The sequence below is a fragment of the Mercenaria mercenaria genome, unplaced genomic scaffold (genome assembly GCF_021730395.1).
Source record: "Mercenaria mercenaria strain notata unplaced genomic scaffold, MADL_Memer_1 contig_1546, whole genome shotgun sequence".
Classification (NCBI taxonomy): Eukaryota; Metazoa; Mollusca; class Bivalvia; order Venerida; family Veneridae; genus Mercenaria; species Mercenaria mercenaria.
In genome coordinates this window covers 21,328-38,946 of record NW_026459528.1, presented here as the reverse complement: position 1 = coordinate 38,946, position 17,619 = coordinate 21,328, and the positions used below count along the sequence as shown (strand labels likewise).

Below are 17,619 nucleotides of genomic sequence, written 5' to 3'. Positions count from 1 at the left end.
ATTAAACTCATCCGAATTAAACTCAAAAATGCATTATTTGCAAACAATGTTTTAAGTCATTTTGTGCTTGAAAGTGTGTAACATATTTATGAAAGATACTTTTTGTATTGTGACGAAAATTTTCCCCTTTTTAGTCGTTACGTTGTAATTTTCCCTCCCGATGTTCTTATTTCCCCTTACTAACTTACTAAGACAAATATTGGTGATCAGAACTACCGTCTTTTCCGAGTTTTGTTATTGACGTACAGGTCATCAGTCGTAAGACTTGGGAGGCATATAGTGTTTGAATTGTGTGTCCGTCATTTCGTCCGTGCGTCCTAATTTTACTAAATGCACTCAACCTCTATAGTTCCCATCAAATTTAAATTTAACATGACATAAATCAACAACATAAAGTAGAGATAAGCATAGTGTGGGGACTTTTAAGTTTAGCCGTTCGTTTTTCTTGAGCTATAGGCCGTCTTTAGACATACCAAATATTACAATTACATTATGTCCCTTTTCGAAATGTATAATCATCATTTTTATCTTGATTTGTCTAATAATGCCTTACCACGGTTTTTTCCATATGCCTCTGTCAAAGATATTAAAATCTCTTCTGAATATACAGTCCAGATTTGAAAGCTATTTTGTTACTTGCACTCTTGTGATTTGATCCATGCCGACAAAACCCATCCGGAAACCCCAATGCCAAATGACTCTCGTGCTTTTAGTGACAACTCAAGATTTTGCATTGATTATATATTGATCAACTGGATAAAAACAAATACATTTATTTGTGCTCTTTTTTCCTCATAGCATACTTCTCCATTCAATGGAAGTTATTTTATGGATAAAACAGTACCAAGTCCTAAACTAGAACTTGCTTTCTATTCATCTTTGTAACTTCATGACGTCATTTTCGTTTACGGACATTAAAATCGCACGCTTTGTTTTAATAAGAAAGACTGCTGGAAAGAAAGAGTTTCGTTTTGCATTTTTTTCCAAAATCTTTAAAATACGGTAAAATAATCTACCACAGGTTAATTATAGATACAGATGGCAGAATCCGGCTCTCGGGTAATCACCTTTTTGAAAGTCTCGTTACAGCCGGAACAGTCACGCTTGGAGTTGACATTCCTATCTACATCTTAAAGCAGTAACATATTGTAATATACTTGCACGACAAAAACCCCAACATTTGTACAATTATATTCTATTCAAATAAATCAAACACCAAACGTGTTACGTGTCTGAAATGTGAAACTCACGTTAGGGATCTAGAGTCAACATTACCCTCATGTTTTAACGTTCAAAGCGATGTTCAGAAGCAGATGTTTTTCATATCAATTAAGAAATGAAATGATCATTTAACATCTTGAACTCAAGTGGACTCCAGTTTCTTCAACCGTAAGCAAACTTTACTACTTATGCTGTTGAAGCTGTCTTATTCAACTTACAATATGACTGATATCATGTACAAGTAAAGTATATTTACTATAAAATAATAACATCTGTAGACGATGAGTTCTAAATGCAACGACCACCATTCTAAGAAAACATAGCATTGCTCAGATCATCACGTAAAGTTTTGTTTTTGCTTTGCCTACATGTGGCCGTATACGGTAAGTGGCAAGTGAATTACCGGAAACGTCATAGGGTTGTTCATGCCGTTTTTCTCGAACGAACATTAATTACGTAGAATCTCTCTGTGAGAAGTAAATTAATGAAATAGTACCTACTACATATCTGAAGATGAACTAGCGATTTTTAATATGCATAATACCTGAATGTATAGCCAAACTCGCGTTCTGCGCGAGTAATGGGCAGTTGTTATGGGCTACGTGAAATATTTCTTCAGTTCACGACCATGATCGTAGGTAGGGTATGATATGTTAACAGTATTACTTATAATGGTATTTTATGTTTGGACTGGTGCAGTTGTCATATTATGAAATAAAAATATTTAAAGAAGAAGAACTCATACCAGATAATTTTAAAGTGAACACCTTGTTTATTTCATCGATTTGTCTCCCTTGTATTACAGTAGTAAATTATGTACGGCTTCAGAACAACTGGACTTATTTGTTTTACTACAATTCTTGCCCATATGCGTACTTGTATTCAAAATCAAATGCAGCCCAAAACAGAATCAATGTTTCATTAATGTCCTACTCATTGATTTCTAATATTTCATATATGTAGCACCTTACAATATTACAGACAAATAACTTAGCCTACATCAATAAACTTTTTGAAGTAGCTCATTCTTAATAACACAACGTTCATTGGAAAATGTTTATATCACACTGAGAAACAATACAATAAACACACAAATTTCCAACTATACGAGATAGCCGTTGCGAAGTTGGAATATCAGTATTTTAGTTCTAATTTATTTAGACTGTTTCGTAAACGAGCTTGAATGTGAATTCCAAATTACACGAAAGTAGATGCTGATGACGACTAAATGTCTTATACTGTGAATTCGTATCGTGGAAGCAAAAAATCAACAAGCAAAATGTCTTTTATACAACTGAACAATTTTCGGAATGGAACAGTAGAAAGGTTCTCAGATGTTTCATTGGTGTGAGAAAAGAATTGCCTATTAACTTGTGTAGATATCTTGAAGTATAGACAAATACTAGTACTATGTACTATTTACAGCTGTATTCATCAAACCAAGGGGGTGAATTTTAATAATTGGCACACTTTTCGGTAGTTAAATGCCCCGTTGGCTAGTCTCAATGACAGCTATATTCAATTATTTCTTATAAAACATCGTCTCTTCAGCAGTTATACGCAACAATTATTATTAAGTCCATAACAAATTCTCCTTGATACTCTCATCTACGCAAAGATGTTTATGGATCATATCACTGCTGTGTTTTTTCATATGTTTGATCTGTTGTGTGTATTCCACTGTCAGGCTGAGACGTTTCGAGTTCCAGGACCTATAAAGGTAGAAATGGTACATATAGATAATTTTCTTTATTAACAACAACATTCAAGTGCAAACTGAGGCACACGTATCGCTTATTTCACGGTAGCAAGATTTCAGCATAGCACCATGCGGTAGATGTGGCGGCATCGGGTTTGTTGCTTTTACGACTGAACAATAATCAAATATGAAGGTAATATTTGTCAAACAACTTTAACTTTAAAAGATGTGAGGCATGATGTAGTCCACTGAAAAAAGCCATACAGATTATGAGAATAAGTCATAGTTCTGAAAACCTGGCCTATTGTCATTAAAACAGGAATGCAAAGACTATACAATACAATAAATGACGTTGAAACTCCATCGAATCCAAGCATATCTACGATAATGGTTAAACATACCTTCAGATTTTGCATTTGTGGTGGTAATAGGGAAGGTTTGTTTTCAGGTACGTTCTCTAAACAAGCTTCTATATCTATGGATTCAGATGCATTCTGTATTTCTAAATTTCGTGTTCCTTGATGTTCTTGATTAAAGTTGAGGGTAGCGTTATTCGTATGCACATGATATGTTGTCTTCTTAATTTTGGTACTACTGATTTTGTTTACTTGACCTGATTCTGTAATGAAATATTTGATAAAAAACGATAAAGCAAAAATAAAACGTTTGCATTACACTTTTACCGACTCACACAGTTGTAAGCGATATACAAAAGACTGCTTCGTTGCAAGATAGAAATACTCATTACCGAATGAACACTAGACGCATTGTATTTTATGAGTAACTCATATATACGGTGTTCGTTAATATTGCAACGTTGCCTCTAGCACTTAAAGACCTGTTTGCAAAGCATGATTTCTCAAAACACTCATGCAAACGAACTTGAGGAAAACAACGATAGACATATAAAATTCCGCCTCCACACATATACATCTTCGAGAAGTGTATGTCAGTCTACTCACTTTTAGTATCTTTATTTGTATTTCCTGCATCTTCTACAGCCGATTGTACTGACTGATCTACATAAAAAGAAAAGTGATTGAATCTATATAAATGCGTTTGCTTTCTTTTTTCTTCTGTATATGGTAAAATTAAAACTACATTTTTTAAATAATTATTATATATACGAAATGTATATCATACGTAGTCTTATTCGAAGATTGATGCAGTTAAATATAGTACCCTCCTCATTTTATGACACTGCATTGAAAAACACTTTCTATAGAATTTTTAAAATATTCATATGCAGTTGTCTACGAATAATTTGAAGACACGGAGTGCATTCCGATTGTAAAATATTCAATGTCTTTATTATAACAAACTGAAAATAAAGGCATTACTTTAATACCATATCTCAACAGTTAAATAAATCAACAATAGAAGATATAAGTTTTTTTCCCGTATGATTAATTATATTATTTAATATAAATATCTTATGGAGAAATAAACAACCAATATACAGTATATTGTCATATCCCAAATATGATATAATATCCCCAAAATATGGTCATATCCGAAATATATTGGCATCTGTATACAGGATCGAATTTACCAATATGACATAAATATGCACATCAGCTGAGGTTTGATGATAATTCTTTTAAAAATATGTTATATTGATTTTCTTACCGTCTACACTATCTCCTTGGGAAACAGTGCTGTAATTTGCAACTGCAAAACAATATTTGAGAAAAAAACTGTTAGTCTGAATGTGGATTATATTAGCTTGGATTACGTTGGGCTACTTTTTATAATTATATCAGATGCAAGTATCATGTTATATGTTTTAACATTTCAGTCTTGAATTTCAATTATTGAATCTAGATTAAATAACAGTGAAATTCATAATACAGTAAATACTTAACTGTTAAATGACAAAGGCAGACTATAGTTCTCATACCAGAAGATATTTTACATTGACCCCATGAATTCATAATCATATTACTGTTACAGTAGAAAATCTATTTGTATACCAACTCGAGAATTCGTGTTGGTGACATTTTGCAACGTCATTCCAATTTAATTCAGAATAGTGTTGAGACCTTTTCATTTGCAGTAGACGTCAATGACAACATTTGGAAATACATTCTCCAGCAAGCGGTTTGATTTTACAATTTAGAAAAACTGATACTAGTGCATTGACAGAGAACAACACTTTCAGAAGTAATCCAATTTTTAATCTGAAGATATGAATTACAATTGTTCAGACAAAAACTATATAATTTAAAAGCAATACGGGACAATTGTTACATAATGTATGATTGTATAAAAGAACTTACATCCTCCATCAATGTGACGATGTTTCACAACAAATACTGAGACAAAAATCCCAACTACAACGGCTGAAACTGTGCATAAAATATATAATACGATTGAAAGCGAAGCACTTTATGTCAAATCTAATATTGTGTAATTATATCTTCCTTGAAAATACCAGTACATCGTTTTAAAGTATCAATGTATGTAACAATATTTTTTACGTACCTGTAATATTTATTTTCATTCACTGACACCCTTTATAATTAACACTTGCATAAAGTAAGATATTAAGTGGCAGGCATAATGCTCTATAGACGTTTCTATATATTATTATAGAGTATTTACAATTAAAGTGAAATGACATATAAATAAAAACATCGTTGAGTTTTAGAATCAAACAAGGTCATGGGCAATTTGTTTTAAATTATTGTTACTCACGGACCAATTTGCACTGGTTAAAGTTAATGCATGTCACAATCGTTTCATATAATAAGCTCTATAAGAAGATCCGTTTTCTTACAAAAAAAAGCAAAAATAGATAGCAGAATTGGTTTGATTAAGTCTATTGATGAGAGGTAAATGGAATGTGCAAGAACCTTTACGCCTCCTCAGACCGGCTTAAGCGGAACTTTAATATCCAAAGACGTCGAACAGACTCCATGATCCCAAAGGACCAAAAATAAAACAACACTGAGTCCAAGTAAAAGTAGAGTTTTAGCAGGCGCCACACAACACTTAAAGACTATAAGGTCGCTACCTACCTAGTATAACCGCAATAATTATTGTAACCAGTCCAATAGTCATTAGTAAGTGATTGCTTTCATAGTTGTCTGAAAATTTAATAATATGAGATGTAGAAGAACAGTCATGATATTAAGAAAACAGTTAATCATCATTAATTTTATACTAATTGGGTTTCAGTTGCTTTATGTTAAAGCTTCGAGGGTTATGCGTTCAGAGTGTTCCCACATTATGCAATTCATCATCTGTATTTTAGAACTTAGAAACCACTGCAAAAGAATATGGTTATCAATTTCATACGACCATTTAAATAAAAGCGGACTGTGGTTTAACGAAGAGCCGATATAATACATCGAAAGTTTAGTGCTCGTGTAATAACTAGCATATATTTTATCATAAACGTTTATGCATCTAATATAATGACGTTAAATGTTTATAAAATTCAAACTTGAATGGTTTTATCCTATGCTATTTATATATTCTTTCTGTGTGGAATGTGTTACTGGTAGCTAGAATACGTACTCTTTTGCATTGATACCTCTAAAAATATTTTATCGTACCAATAATTTTGTTATATTTAATAGACATTTGCGAATAAAGACGAAGTGGACTGTGGGCACCTAGGATGATCGATATTCAAGGGGATAATCTCAACATAATTAAGTTAAATTTTGTGCGGTAGGAAATATATGCCAAGGGTGGAGATAAGATCTGGCCTATTATGCCACAACAGTTACTGTGCTGTGGGGGTATCTACTTGACTTTGTCCGTCTGGAAATATGTGTGTTATACATTAACATTTTGTAGCCACAAGTTTTTGACCTACCGTTATTTCACTTAACTGAAATGTTGTTCAACAGTAGAAGTTATGCATCTCAGACAAAGTGGTCAAGGTGAGCTAATGTGATCGCCCAGTGTCCAGCGTCCGTCTTCGTCATCCGGCGTAAACAATGTCGCTTTGAACACTTCGGAGATCACAGTTATGGTCTAATCGTATTGCGACTTGATCAGAATATTTGTCACAACAATATGTCGGACGAGTTAAAAAAAAATAGAACAAAAGTAGGCCTCTAGGCCTCTAGATGGTTAACACTTTTTTTGACAAAGTGACTTAGCTTTTAATCCCAGATAAGTCACTATTGAAACTGATCTACAGCAGTTGCCGAAAAAGCCAAAACTATATCCGAACCCCATAGTGGTGGCATAATAAGCCAGGTCTTATCTCTGTTATACGCATTTTCCTACCGGACATAACATTATCATATTATATTGACATGAATAATCGATATACTCAAATGTTAACAAATTATACTAGAAAACTGAAATTGACAGATATGATAACAAACTGCAACAAATGGATCTCATTATAATTGTAAATGAAAGAAAGAAATTAATCGATATCATAACAAAATGTAAAGGAAAACTGAAAGTTATTAAATATGATAAGAACTCATACAGTAAAAATTGAAATAAATAAATAGGTAAATAAAGTGTAACGGGATACAGCAATTAATCGATGTGAAAAAAAAAATATACAGGAAAAAAGAAATTAATCGATATGATAACAAATGGTGCAGGAAAAACTGAAAATATTCGATATGACAATTTTGTCGGCAAAACTGAAATAACTCGTTGTGATAACAAATTGTCATGGAAAAACTACACATAATATATATATATATATATGATAATCAACTGTACATGCAAAACTGCATTTAATTGGTATAATAACAAATTGTACAGGAAAAATTGCATTTGATTGATTTGAAAACATATTGTGCAAGAAAAATTGCAGTTAATTAATACGTATGATAACAAGTTGTTCATGAAATTAATCGATAGGATAATAAATTGTACTGGAAAAAGCTAAAATAAACTTGTAAATCAAAATTTTAGTTAAAGTTAAAATGTGATTACTCAACTAATAAAGTAACATTCTGGACAGGACCATTTACAGATATTACAGTAACAGATAACCCGCGGTCCAATTCACTGATGTACTACATGTATATGATATAAAACTAAAGTATAAAAACTGTATTAACATTGTATCGGTTTCTAGTAAATGTGAATTAATCTGAGCTAAAACCCCCCGATACAAAGAGTAAAGATTAATTTTTATTACACGTAGCAATAATTAATTGAAGGGAACCATAGCTGTTAAATGATTTTATATACAAGATTACAGAAAGAAACCATGAACCAAAAGCTAGTACTACAATAACGATGGAATTACAAAACTACAAAATGTAAGGGCGACAAATTACACAAAATTAACAGTTTTAATACCAAGATTGTCAGGCTTAGATGGTTAGAACATGATATCAAAACATGCACCTCATGTTACAGAGACTAAATTTAATTATACCTACGTTACAGCCGAGTCAATGTGTACATACAGCCAGATATAAACTAATAATAAATGCAATGAAATACTTCGTAAGACACCTCACAACCTTAAAACATAGTATTTAAACAATACTTACATAAGTCAATCGATAAATAAAAATAAATTTAAGTGATCATAAGATTTTTCGCTTTCGTAATTTTCAGCAAGTTTTATGAACGAAAGAAGTGACATTGAAGCCTTTTCTCAAATGTTTGGTAATTATTAATTCGGATGATACTGATAATGTAGTACCTGTATTTTGTATTTTGTTGTCTACAGCAGAAAGGTCTTTATCCAGGCCTTTGATGCCGATGTCAACCTCGTTATTGGCTTGATGAACAGTTTGTCCACTAGACGGTTCATAAGATTCAGTGACCTGAGTAACACGTTCACGATCTTGCGTTGTATCTTCAGGATCTGTCGCACTGTGGATTTATAAACTATAAACAAACTACCTAATTTAAAATTTACTGACCTTGTCTTTAAATTGTTTCGTTAAACACTCATTAAGGATTATGTTACTTTTTGAACCACTTTGTGCCACATTTTATTTCATTCATGTTTTCTTGCAATATGATACACGTCGTATTCTTTGTTCTTTACTGCAAGGGGAAACCAATGCTTACTAGACTGATACTGGTCACGCTAAATAGGATCTCAGTTAAAATGATGCATAGAAATAAAATTTTATAAAAACAGGAACATTTTATAGATACACCTGAAATTCTATTCTCTTACTTTTCACCAATAGTTCTGCACATAAAGCTTCCACTCCACTCCCTTTCTTCAAAAGCCCGACATTTTGGTGCGCAATTACAATCTGAAATAAATCATTGATGCTCATATAACATTTGGAATGATGCATCAGGATTTCTTTGTTCGGTTGATGTTTGATTTTAAGACATGCAAATGCAATGCAGATTATGGCTTTACTCTTTTATAATTTGTCTTTATATTTGTCAGTGTAAATTGGCGCAGTTTTCTTTTGGGTTTCTGTCTTATGTAGGGGCATAGCTAGCTATTGTATTCCAACCAAAAGACAAGGTTCCCGGTATTCATTATAGAATGAAATAAAAGGAACGTGTTTATAAAAAGATGAAACATTAATCAACACAAAATATCGACGGCTGATCGAATAAAAAAAACGATTAACTTTATAACAAACAATGTTCCCTATACACAAAATATGTACTGCAATGCATGCATTGGAAATACAAGTCGTCCAAAAGGAGCTCCGTATCACAGTAGTGATCTTACAAGTTATTTAGAATGTCATATATTTAAAAGTCTACCGTTATCAGTAATAAATAGAATTTCTTTATATAGATCTATATATATATATATAACTGTTTGACCTGTTATTTTCTATGCAAATTTTGTGTCTTATTAATCCACGTGTTCGTTTTATTGCTTTGTGACACCAACATAATTAGAGGCATATTTGAGATATAATGTCGTTCCCAAGACACCCCTCCCCCCCACCCCACACACACCCCTGAGTAGAACCATCGACCTTTCACAATACATAAAGATGGTTTGCTGATGTAACGATCTGAGCAGGGATCGAAACAACAGAGGCTAAGGGCAAGTCATTCGAAGTCAGCGACCTAAACCACTCGGCCATAGAAGCCCCTTATAATATCAACTTCACACAATTAACTTAGAATGAAACTTATTCATATGACAGGTATATGCTAAATAGTATTGCTCAGAATATCAAAGAATGCTGAAAATTTAATACTTGGCATTAACTCTGCTGTTTCACTACAGGTGATATTCAGATCGTACTTCGCATCCAAACAGGCATCTTTATCTGATCCCAACTCAAATAATATTACTCCTTTAGTACTGCAATACTTCTTTTTCAAATTACATCGTCCTAAAGCACGCCTCTGATTTGTGGCATTTTGAACTATAACTAACGACTCGTCTTTCACACATTTAGTGAAAGCGTTCCTTCTATTGGACTGGAAATAGCCAAGTGGACAGTCAATTTTATACACATCAACATAGTTGGATACAACTGTGTCAAAAACCGCTATATTTCTGGAACCTAAAACAGAAAACATTTAGTATTTAGCTGTGTGAAAGTTGAAACAATGCGCATTTTGTACTGATCAGGATAAGTTTGACTAGAAAATACTAATTTCCAAGAATGTCACCTTGAATAACCGTATGCAGTGAAATGTAATACACTCTGGAAAATAAACGTACTATTATAAATGTAATATTTAAATGAATTTTACTTTTAGAAGATAACAACTTACGTTTCTTCCAAGTGTAAGCCTGTCCACATAAGTGTATTGTATTTCCACTAGGATTATTTAAACAAAAATACTTTTCTTTTGGACATGCGTCACTATAGCATTGTTCATAATAAGCTTCATGTAAATGCGAATCAGTATGACACGACGTCAAGTTTCTATAAGAACAAATCGACGGTTGTTGTAAGACTTTAAACTTTAGTTTATTTTGTAGTATATACTGTTTAGGAAGTTCAGATCTCTGAAACACTTGTTGTTGTTCTACATCTTCTATTCCATCAATACAGGCTAGCATTAATATCAGTTTTATCCACATCATGCATCCAGGAAAAAATATCCAATGAAGGAAGATTCGGACGAACTCCATCTGAAGAGCAAAATGATTCTTAAACATAAAAATAACAAAACAAGGAATTCATCACAACGCATTATTAGGGGAAACCAAGTGCTTACCACGCGCAAGTTTATGGTAGCTAATCAATTACTTAACTTACATAATGGCTATGTTAGAAACTACCTCACGCAAGTTTACGGTGACTATTCAGTTACTTAACTTACATAATGGCTATGTTAGAAACTAAGGTAAGTGGTTACCTCGCGCAAGTTTATGATGGCTAACTAATTACTTAACTTACATAATGGCTATGTTAGAAACTGAGTTCTTACCTCGGGCAAGTTTATGGTGGCTAATCAATTACTTAACTTACATTATGGCTATGTTACAAACTATGGTAGAACTTTACTGGTTAGGCCGAAAACGATATTCTCACACCCTCATGACTAGCACGAGTCACCGTTTTCAGCTAAACGGCAATTTACTAGCCAACGAAACTGTATTGTAATTGTCTCCATCGGTTATTAACATTAACACTGTTTTGACCTTTCAGTGTATTTTGTATTCATAAACAACAAAACAATCATTCAATTTGGATAATCAAAGTTTGAAAAGTGCATTTAAAACATATATTGAAAAGTCAAACAACATCTAACTGCAATCTTTTTAGATGTCATTTGGCCAATATCATGTCTTCTTAACCATACTCGTTGACTCATTTCAACGATAATAATAAAAAAAATAAACATTGGACATTTATCTAGTTCGACATGTCATTGACGAAACAGAGGTAAAATGGTATATTCAAAGTATACCGGTTCGAGACACTCCCAATAATTGTGTATAACTTATGATTTGTATATAACCATGACGTAGGAACTATTATAAGAAAGTGTAGGTTATCTAATACTGTTTTTTAAAATTCCGACTAATCCATTTCTTATTTCGATCTAAGATCTAAGTGCTTAGTTAAGACATCTTACGCCTATAATCCTCCGAATTAAAGCGAAACATGTCTTCACCTTAGAAACGAAGTACAAGAAATGAATTGTCTACAGCAGATGTTCATAGACTCACAAACAATCACCATTTTAGTAAATTTATATACTTAGGGTGAGATTTGTACAGTACAGTAAATTCTGTAGTCTGTGTCATATTTGATGAAAAACTCCTTACTGTTAAAACATTTGTTTTTATCTAAACAGAATGAGGAAAAACTCTGAATATGGATTAAAAGATCAAACATTATGTGATGATCAAATAGTATTGATTAAAGTAATTAGAAATTAATTCTTACCTTAATTTTGGATTAACAAAGAAATATTTCGCGTCATATAAATCGTTACTGTCTCGTCTAAAATATCTTTTATTGTAACTGCCAACATTATAGTTACGTCAAACTTGAAATATTCCAACTATTCCTATAGAAAAATGTAGTAATTAATCGTATGGCGAATAGATATTTGACATTCTTGATTTAACAATGACAAATGTTGAAATGGACATACGATAAGATCTTTACATTGTTACTTTGACAATAATGGATATGTTAATGGCTGTTTTTCACACAATGCTTGACGCACCCCCAAAGACACTATTTCAATTATGTTAAACGGATATAAAAGAACGAGTCGACTAGATAATATAATATCAAAAGCTCACTTTTTAAGTACAAGATTGTCAATCGAGAGGTCGTGTCTGACGACGAAAATATTTCATAAGTGTTTTTTTAATCGATCTTTGATTCATGGTAGGGAAATCGCAGTCAAAACGCCATAACGTAATTTATTCTTGAGAATGTCACGATGTATAAAAACACATAAAACAAGTCATACTTTGTCTATATTTTTTGTATTGACATCTAACTTGTAGATATATAGATATCTCGGTTCGTCAATATTTCGTATTATTTATTTTTACAGCCCGATACTTGATATGTATATTTATTGGCCTACCATTTCTCAATTACAAAGATAAGAAGGGCCACATGACACGAAGAACTAGTCGTCCTTTTACTTAATACAGATACACGTGTAAGGTTATTAGAGTGGACTGGATTCCGAAATCAGGTTTCACATTAGTTTATCTTTTCCTATGAATTTCGATATCATTTGTTCCTATTTCATAAAGTAGATGGAGCGTTGATGATATAAACCATTTCATTTATCAGATATTTGCGACTAAACTAAACGTAATTTCTAAATCTGCATGCTTAACCAAAGAGATAAAACATTTTGATATTGTCACTGACTGCATGCAATGTGATTACAACCCGTAAGGAGTGGGTAGTATATAAATCGAGTTGACCTGATGACATTAATGATAAGTTTTAAAAACATATGTATTTTGTTCTCGAAACATTTAAATCAAAATAGATATGATTAGTGCAACTATTGAATTTTATTATAGTTTCCTTCGACTTCATGCAGTATTAACATAGATATGAAACAGGTTTTCCGTAATTATATCGCTTAAAAATATAACACACCTAAACACAGATTAAAGAGAGGTAAACTCAAAACAGTAATAGATATTTACATAATTTTTATATTAAAATATTTCTCTGCTTCGATTAGTTTTATGCAAGTCACGATAAATTGCTCGAGACGGTACTTGTATATAATAAAAGTATTTGAATGCCTTTGGTTCCTATCCTTACTTCAGTTGATGTAGTATCAATTTTCGGTCACAAAACCGTACGATGTCCGTTTTAAAAACTCCTACAAGTCCACCAATTTTAGAATCCTTACGGTCTCTGTACAATCGTAGCGTCTGGTCACAGTACCTACGGACCCCGTACGATCTTTAGAGGATGCAGTCGTAGGTTATCCGTACGGGCATCGCAGACAAGTCGTGCGGAGCTCGGAAGGAACCTGGCCGTACCTCGTACGGTGCTCGTGGGTTTGTACGGCACTCGTACGGTGTCCGCACATTCCTGTTTCTATTCCATCTTGAATCATCAAGGGAGTCGTGCGGAGCAATCATAATGCCCTGCGAGCCCCGTGCGGATATCGCACGGTGTCCTTGATATCGTATGGACATCGTACGTTGACCGTGCGAGTCCACTGCGATAGTCGTGCGAGCATTGGCAAGCTTTGCAATTTTCCAAATCCACAGGGACATCGTGCGATGCCCGTACGAGCTCTTCCGGGGCCCGTGCGTTTCCCGCACAGGGCTCTTGCGAGCTGCTTCCGCCTTCGAAAATCTCTACGAGCTCGTAGAGAACTCGGGAGCTCGGTGAAACATTTTCACCGAGTTCCCGAGTAGTCTATGAGTTCAAAAAATCTATACGACGCTCGTACGAGTCAACGATATCCGTACGGACGCCGTACGAGTTTGCCAAAATTCGATTGAAAACCTTCTCGTACGGAGCTCGTAGCGTTCTTGTGACCAGGATATTACAGTCGCTTCCCGTCTATTGCACGTCCAAACATTCTATATAGTGACAAGACAATTTTCAAGTCTGCATAAGGATTAGACCTGAAAGTTTTGTATTAGGTAATCAGGACTTAATAAAATAGATAGCCAAATAAGCTGACATGATACATGTAGTTTAAATCGTCAATAAGTTAACTATGTAAATAATGCATGATATCAGATTTTATTGTGATTTTGTATTCTTATTAGCTTCTTTATTGTTAGTCTACAGTAAACTTAATATTTATAAATGTAAAATTACAATACAAATAAATAACAAGCACGATTGAGTAGATGGTTACATATCTCTTTTACTTATCAGGGCTGATAACAAATTTTATTAAAATAAAATACTTTATACGGTCATATTCAATTTTCATTCAAACTGATTGTTAATGAATTGAATAATCTATTTCCATTTCAATTTAATAAACAATGTGGATGTGTCACATCATCAATATTTAAAGTCAAAATGAAGTATAAACGGCGGCTACACATCTACTTTAGGCGCTCCTTACCATATTATCAGAAAATTAAAGTATGTGCACAAGAGCACAGCAACAAAACGAAGCAAACAAAAATAAAGGAAAGATTCTGATTTACTTAAGATAACCGCTAATTTCCACCCAAATATCGGCAACATCTCAGATTTTGACAGTTTTTAGCAGGAACACAAATGTATTAGTTCATCTTGAAGCGTTATTCTGTACATATACATGTACACCCTTATTTTTGACGTCGAGGCGCCACCTAGCGGCAGATGTAAAACGGCATCCTTTTTACATCAAATACATTTGATTTTAACATTTATTATCCGTTTTTGTAGAGTAGAATAAAGGCCTTATATCAAAGACCAGATATTAGGTTTTATAGCTTTTGTAAGTATTCAAAGTTGTATACAATAATAAAAGCAATAACGTTTTATTTCTAAGCGCAAACGCGGTTTTGACATCTTAAAATTGCGCCACTTTTGTTAGGTAATGCTGTAAAATTACACTATTTCTGAACGAGTGATTTTCTTTATATCTTCAAACTGTGTAGACGATTTATGGATGATCAAATAAAAAATAGGGGTCGAAGCGTAAGGTTTTTAAATATTTTACTTTCTAGATAATACACGGGCGTCATTTAGGGTTTTATTTTGACGTCGACGTCGAAAGTTCATATAGAGGCATTCACCTGATAGTTTAACCCTTTTGTAAAATGGAGTTAACGTTTATGATACATTTTATAGTAAAAGCCTCTGATTTCTTGATTAATATCATAAGCCAGTCCTGAATAGTTTTAAGTATATCCGTCTTTGTATACCCGATGCATTTATCTCAGTTTCAACATCAGTCAGTAGTGTCTTTCAATTAGTCAAAATATTTTTCATCCTTTGCAGTTTTTTTCAGGGGCCGACAAAAGCTTGCGAAACATTATGTACAAACCGTCATATCCCGATCTGTTGTAAATAATGTTCAAGTGGTTTGTTGAAATTCCGGCAGAAGATAACATGTTTGCTTTTGATTTTACAAGAACGTTTTTATCGAGCAGTTCGTCGTAATTGTTCATATTCTTCTTCTGGTTTTCACTTCTTTCTAATCTTATTTTAATTTCATCCGCTGAATAAGTCTTTAATTTTTATCAAAATTGTAAACAGTTTTCACTAGGGGCTAAGCTTACTTAACAAAAGTACATCCTCATCTGCACTGTGTACCTTGCAACCAATCCCTAGTATGTCTTTAACAGGACCCTTTTGCTTGTAGCCTTCGTGGTTCAATTTTCTTCCAGAATATTCTTTCTTGAATAAATCTGATGTGTCTCCAAACCCTTCAATACTTAATAGTTCTACCCCATACTTCTTGCATGAATTCATTTGGATTTTAGAATCAAATAACACATTATGTGCCAGCAAAACTGATTTTCCAAATGTTTCTTAATAGTTTTTAAAGTTTATTAAAAGCTCTTCTCATATCTATTTACATATTCACAGTTATAGAACATATTGATCCCGTGTACTTCAATATTTGTTAACTTAGTAACGGCTTTTGGATTTTTACCACCTTGTAGGAGAATGTCCGTTCAGATTGAAGTTCTAAAGCAGCTAGTTGAATAATATCTACATCTACCCCTGAAAAAAAAAACGGCAACGAGTATTGTTATTAACATGAAGATTTTTAACTTTAATATAATAGATTTTTTTCTACCAAACAGTTATCACTGCGTAGATGACAATGAACTGCATTTCACCATCAACGAAATAAAAGATGTACATACATAGAGGATATTCATTTTTTGCATGAATACGGTTTTTATTTTCATCGAGTGGTATGAAAATAAAATATTTCACGAGGGACCTCAGATTGTTCTTTTGCCCTGACCTTATTCTCAGGAATCCTAATAAGTATCGTTAATAATGAATGACAATATACATATATTATTCCATTATAAAAATCGTCGGGATCATTATATAAAACAAACAGATTTCCACAGGTACTGGAATTTCTTGTTCCTAAAGCATGAATAGAAGATTCTATAAGGGGACAAAGATGAACCAATATTTAAAATCTGGAAGATACCAAATGAAGAATACTGCTGCTTACATATTATTTAAAATATTAGATAGTATGTATTTAGATGAACATTAGTGATTCTCTTCAGGTAATAAAATACTTACATTTATTATAATAAAATGTACGTATCAGCTGTGCAGGGTTATTGTGAAATTTAACAAAGTGAACACAACCAAGCACTGGTGTCATATGAGATGCGGTTGTAAATCAATGGTACATGAACTGCTGACCTCCAGGTTGAGCTGCGGAAACCTTGCATACTTGACAACCGCTCCCCTGATACCAAATTAAATATTTAATTTGGTTAAAAATTACTTTGACTTGTCTCTTTGGCTAGCTTGATCAAGTGATCTGAATGCTGCCTGGGGTATATTCCAATGAAATGTTACAAGAAATTCACTAAAACAAGAACAACAAATGAATAAAAAACCGGAATAAGTGGCATTACTCATGAATGTAGACTTGATATATCAAGAGGGCACACATTTAAGATTAATCTGGTCTTGGGACAATATTCACACTATGGCATATCAATTAAAGTTCCACTTACACCCTACTTAAGAGATGTGAATACCCTAATACGTATAAAATGGTGAATCATGAATCGTTATATCGGCAATGATACTGTTAACTAATAACTACTTGTTAATTTAAATGATCATGCAATGTGAGTAATTTAAACCCCTTTTGAGCCTTAAAATATTTTTCTTTAGTAAGATAACTTCCTGTTAAGAACAAAT

General features: G+C 33.0%; 1 protein-coding gene across 4 annotated transcripts; it reads right to left on the bottom strand.

The window, feature by feature from the left end:
- Window positions 1–1,876: 1,876 nt before the first annotated feature.
- On the bottom strand, window positions 1,877–12,492 carry LOC128551680 (uncharacterized). Of its 4 annotated transcripts, none has more exons than XM_053532581.1 (11): window positions 12,205–12,474; window positions 10,577–10,940; window positions 10,051–10,362; window positions 9,048–9,129; window positions 8,562–8,734; window positions 5,941–6,009; window positions 5,200–5,268; window positions 4,550–4,591; window positions 3,883–3,939; window positions 3,322–3,539; window positions 1,877–2,933 (listed from the first exon to the last, which is right to left on the bottom strand). In XM_053532581.1, the coding sequence occupies exons 2-11, from the start codon at window positions 10,938–10,940 to the stop codon at window positions 2,856–2,858; spliced, it is 1,464 nt and encodes a 487-aa protein (XP_053388556.1). In that variant the 5' UTR covers window positions 12,205–12,474; the 3' UTR covers window positions 1,877–2,855. The 4 variants fall into 4 exon arrangements, with proteins under 4 accessions (XP_053388556.1, XP_053388558.1, XP_053388557.1 ...); XM_053532583.1 differs by having other exon boundaries at window positions 5,200–5,262; window positions 12,205–12,473; XM_053532582.1 differs by lacking the exon at window positions 12,205–12,474 and adding an exon at window positions 11,240–11,659.
- Window positions 12,493–17,619: the final 5,127 nt, after the last annotated feature.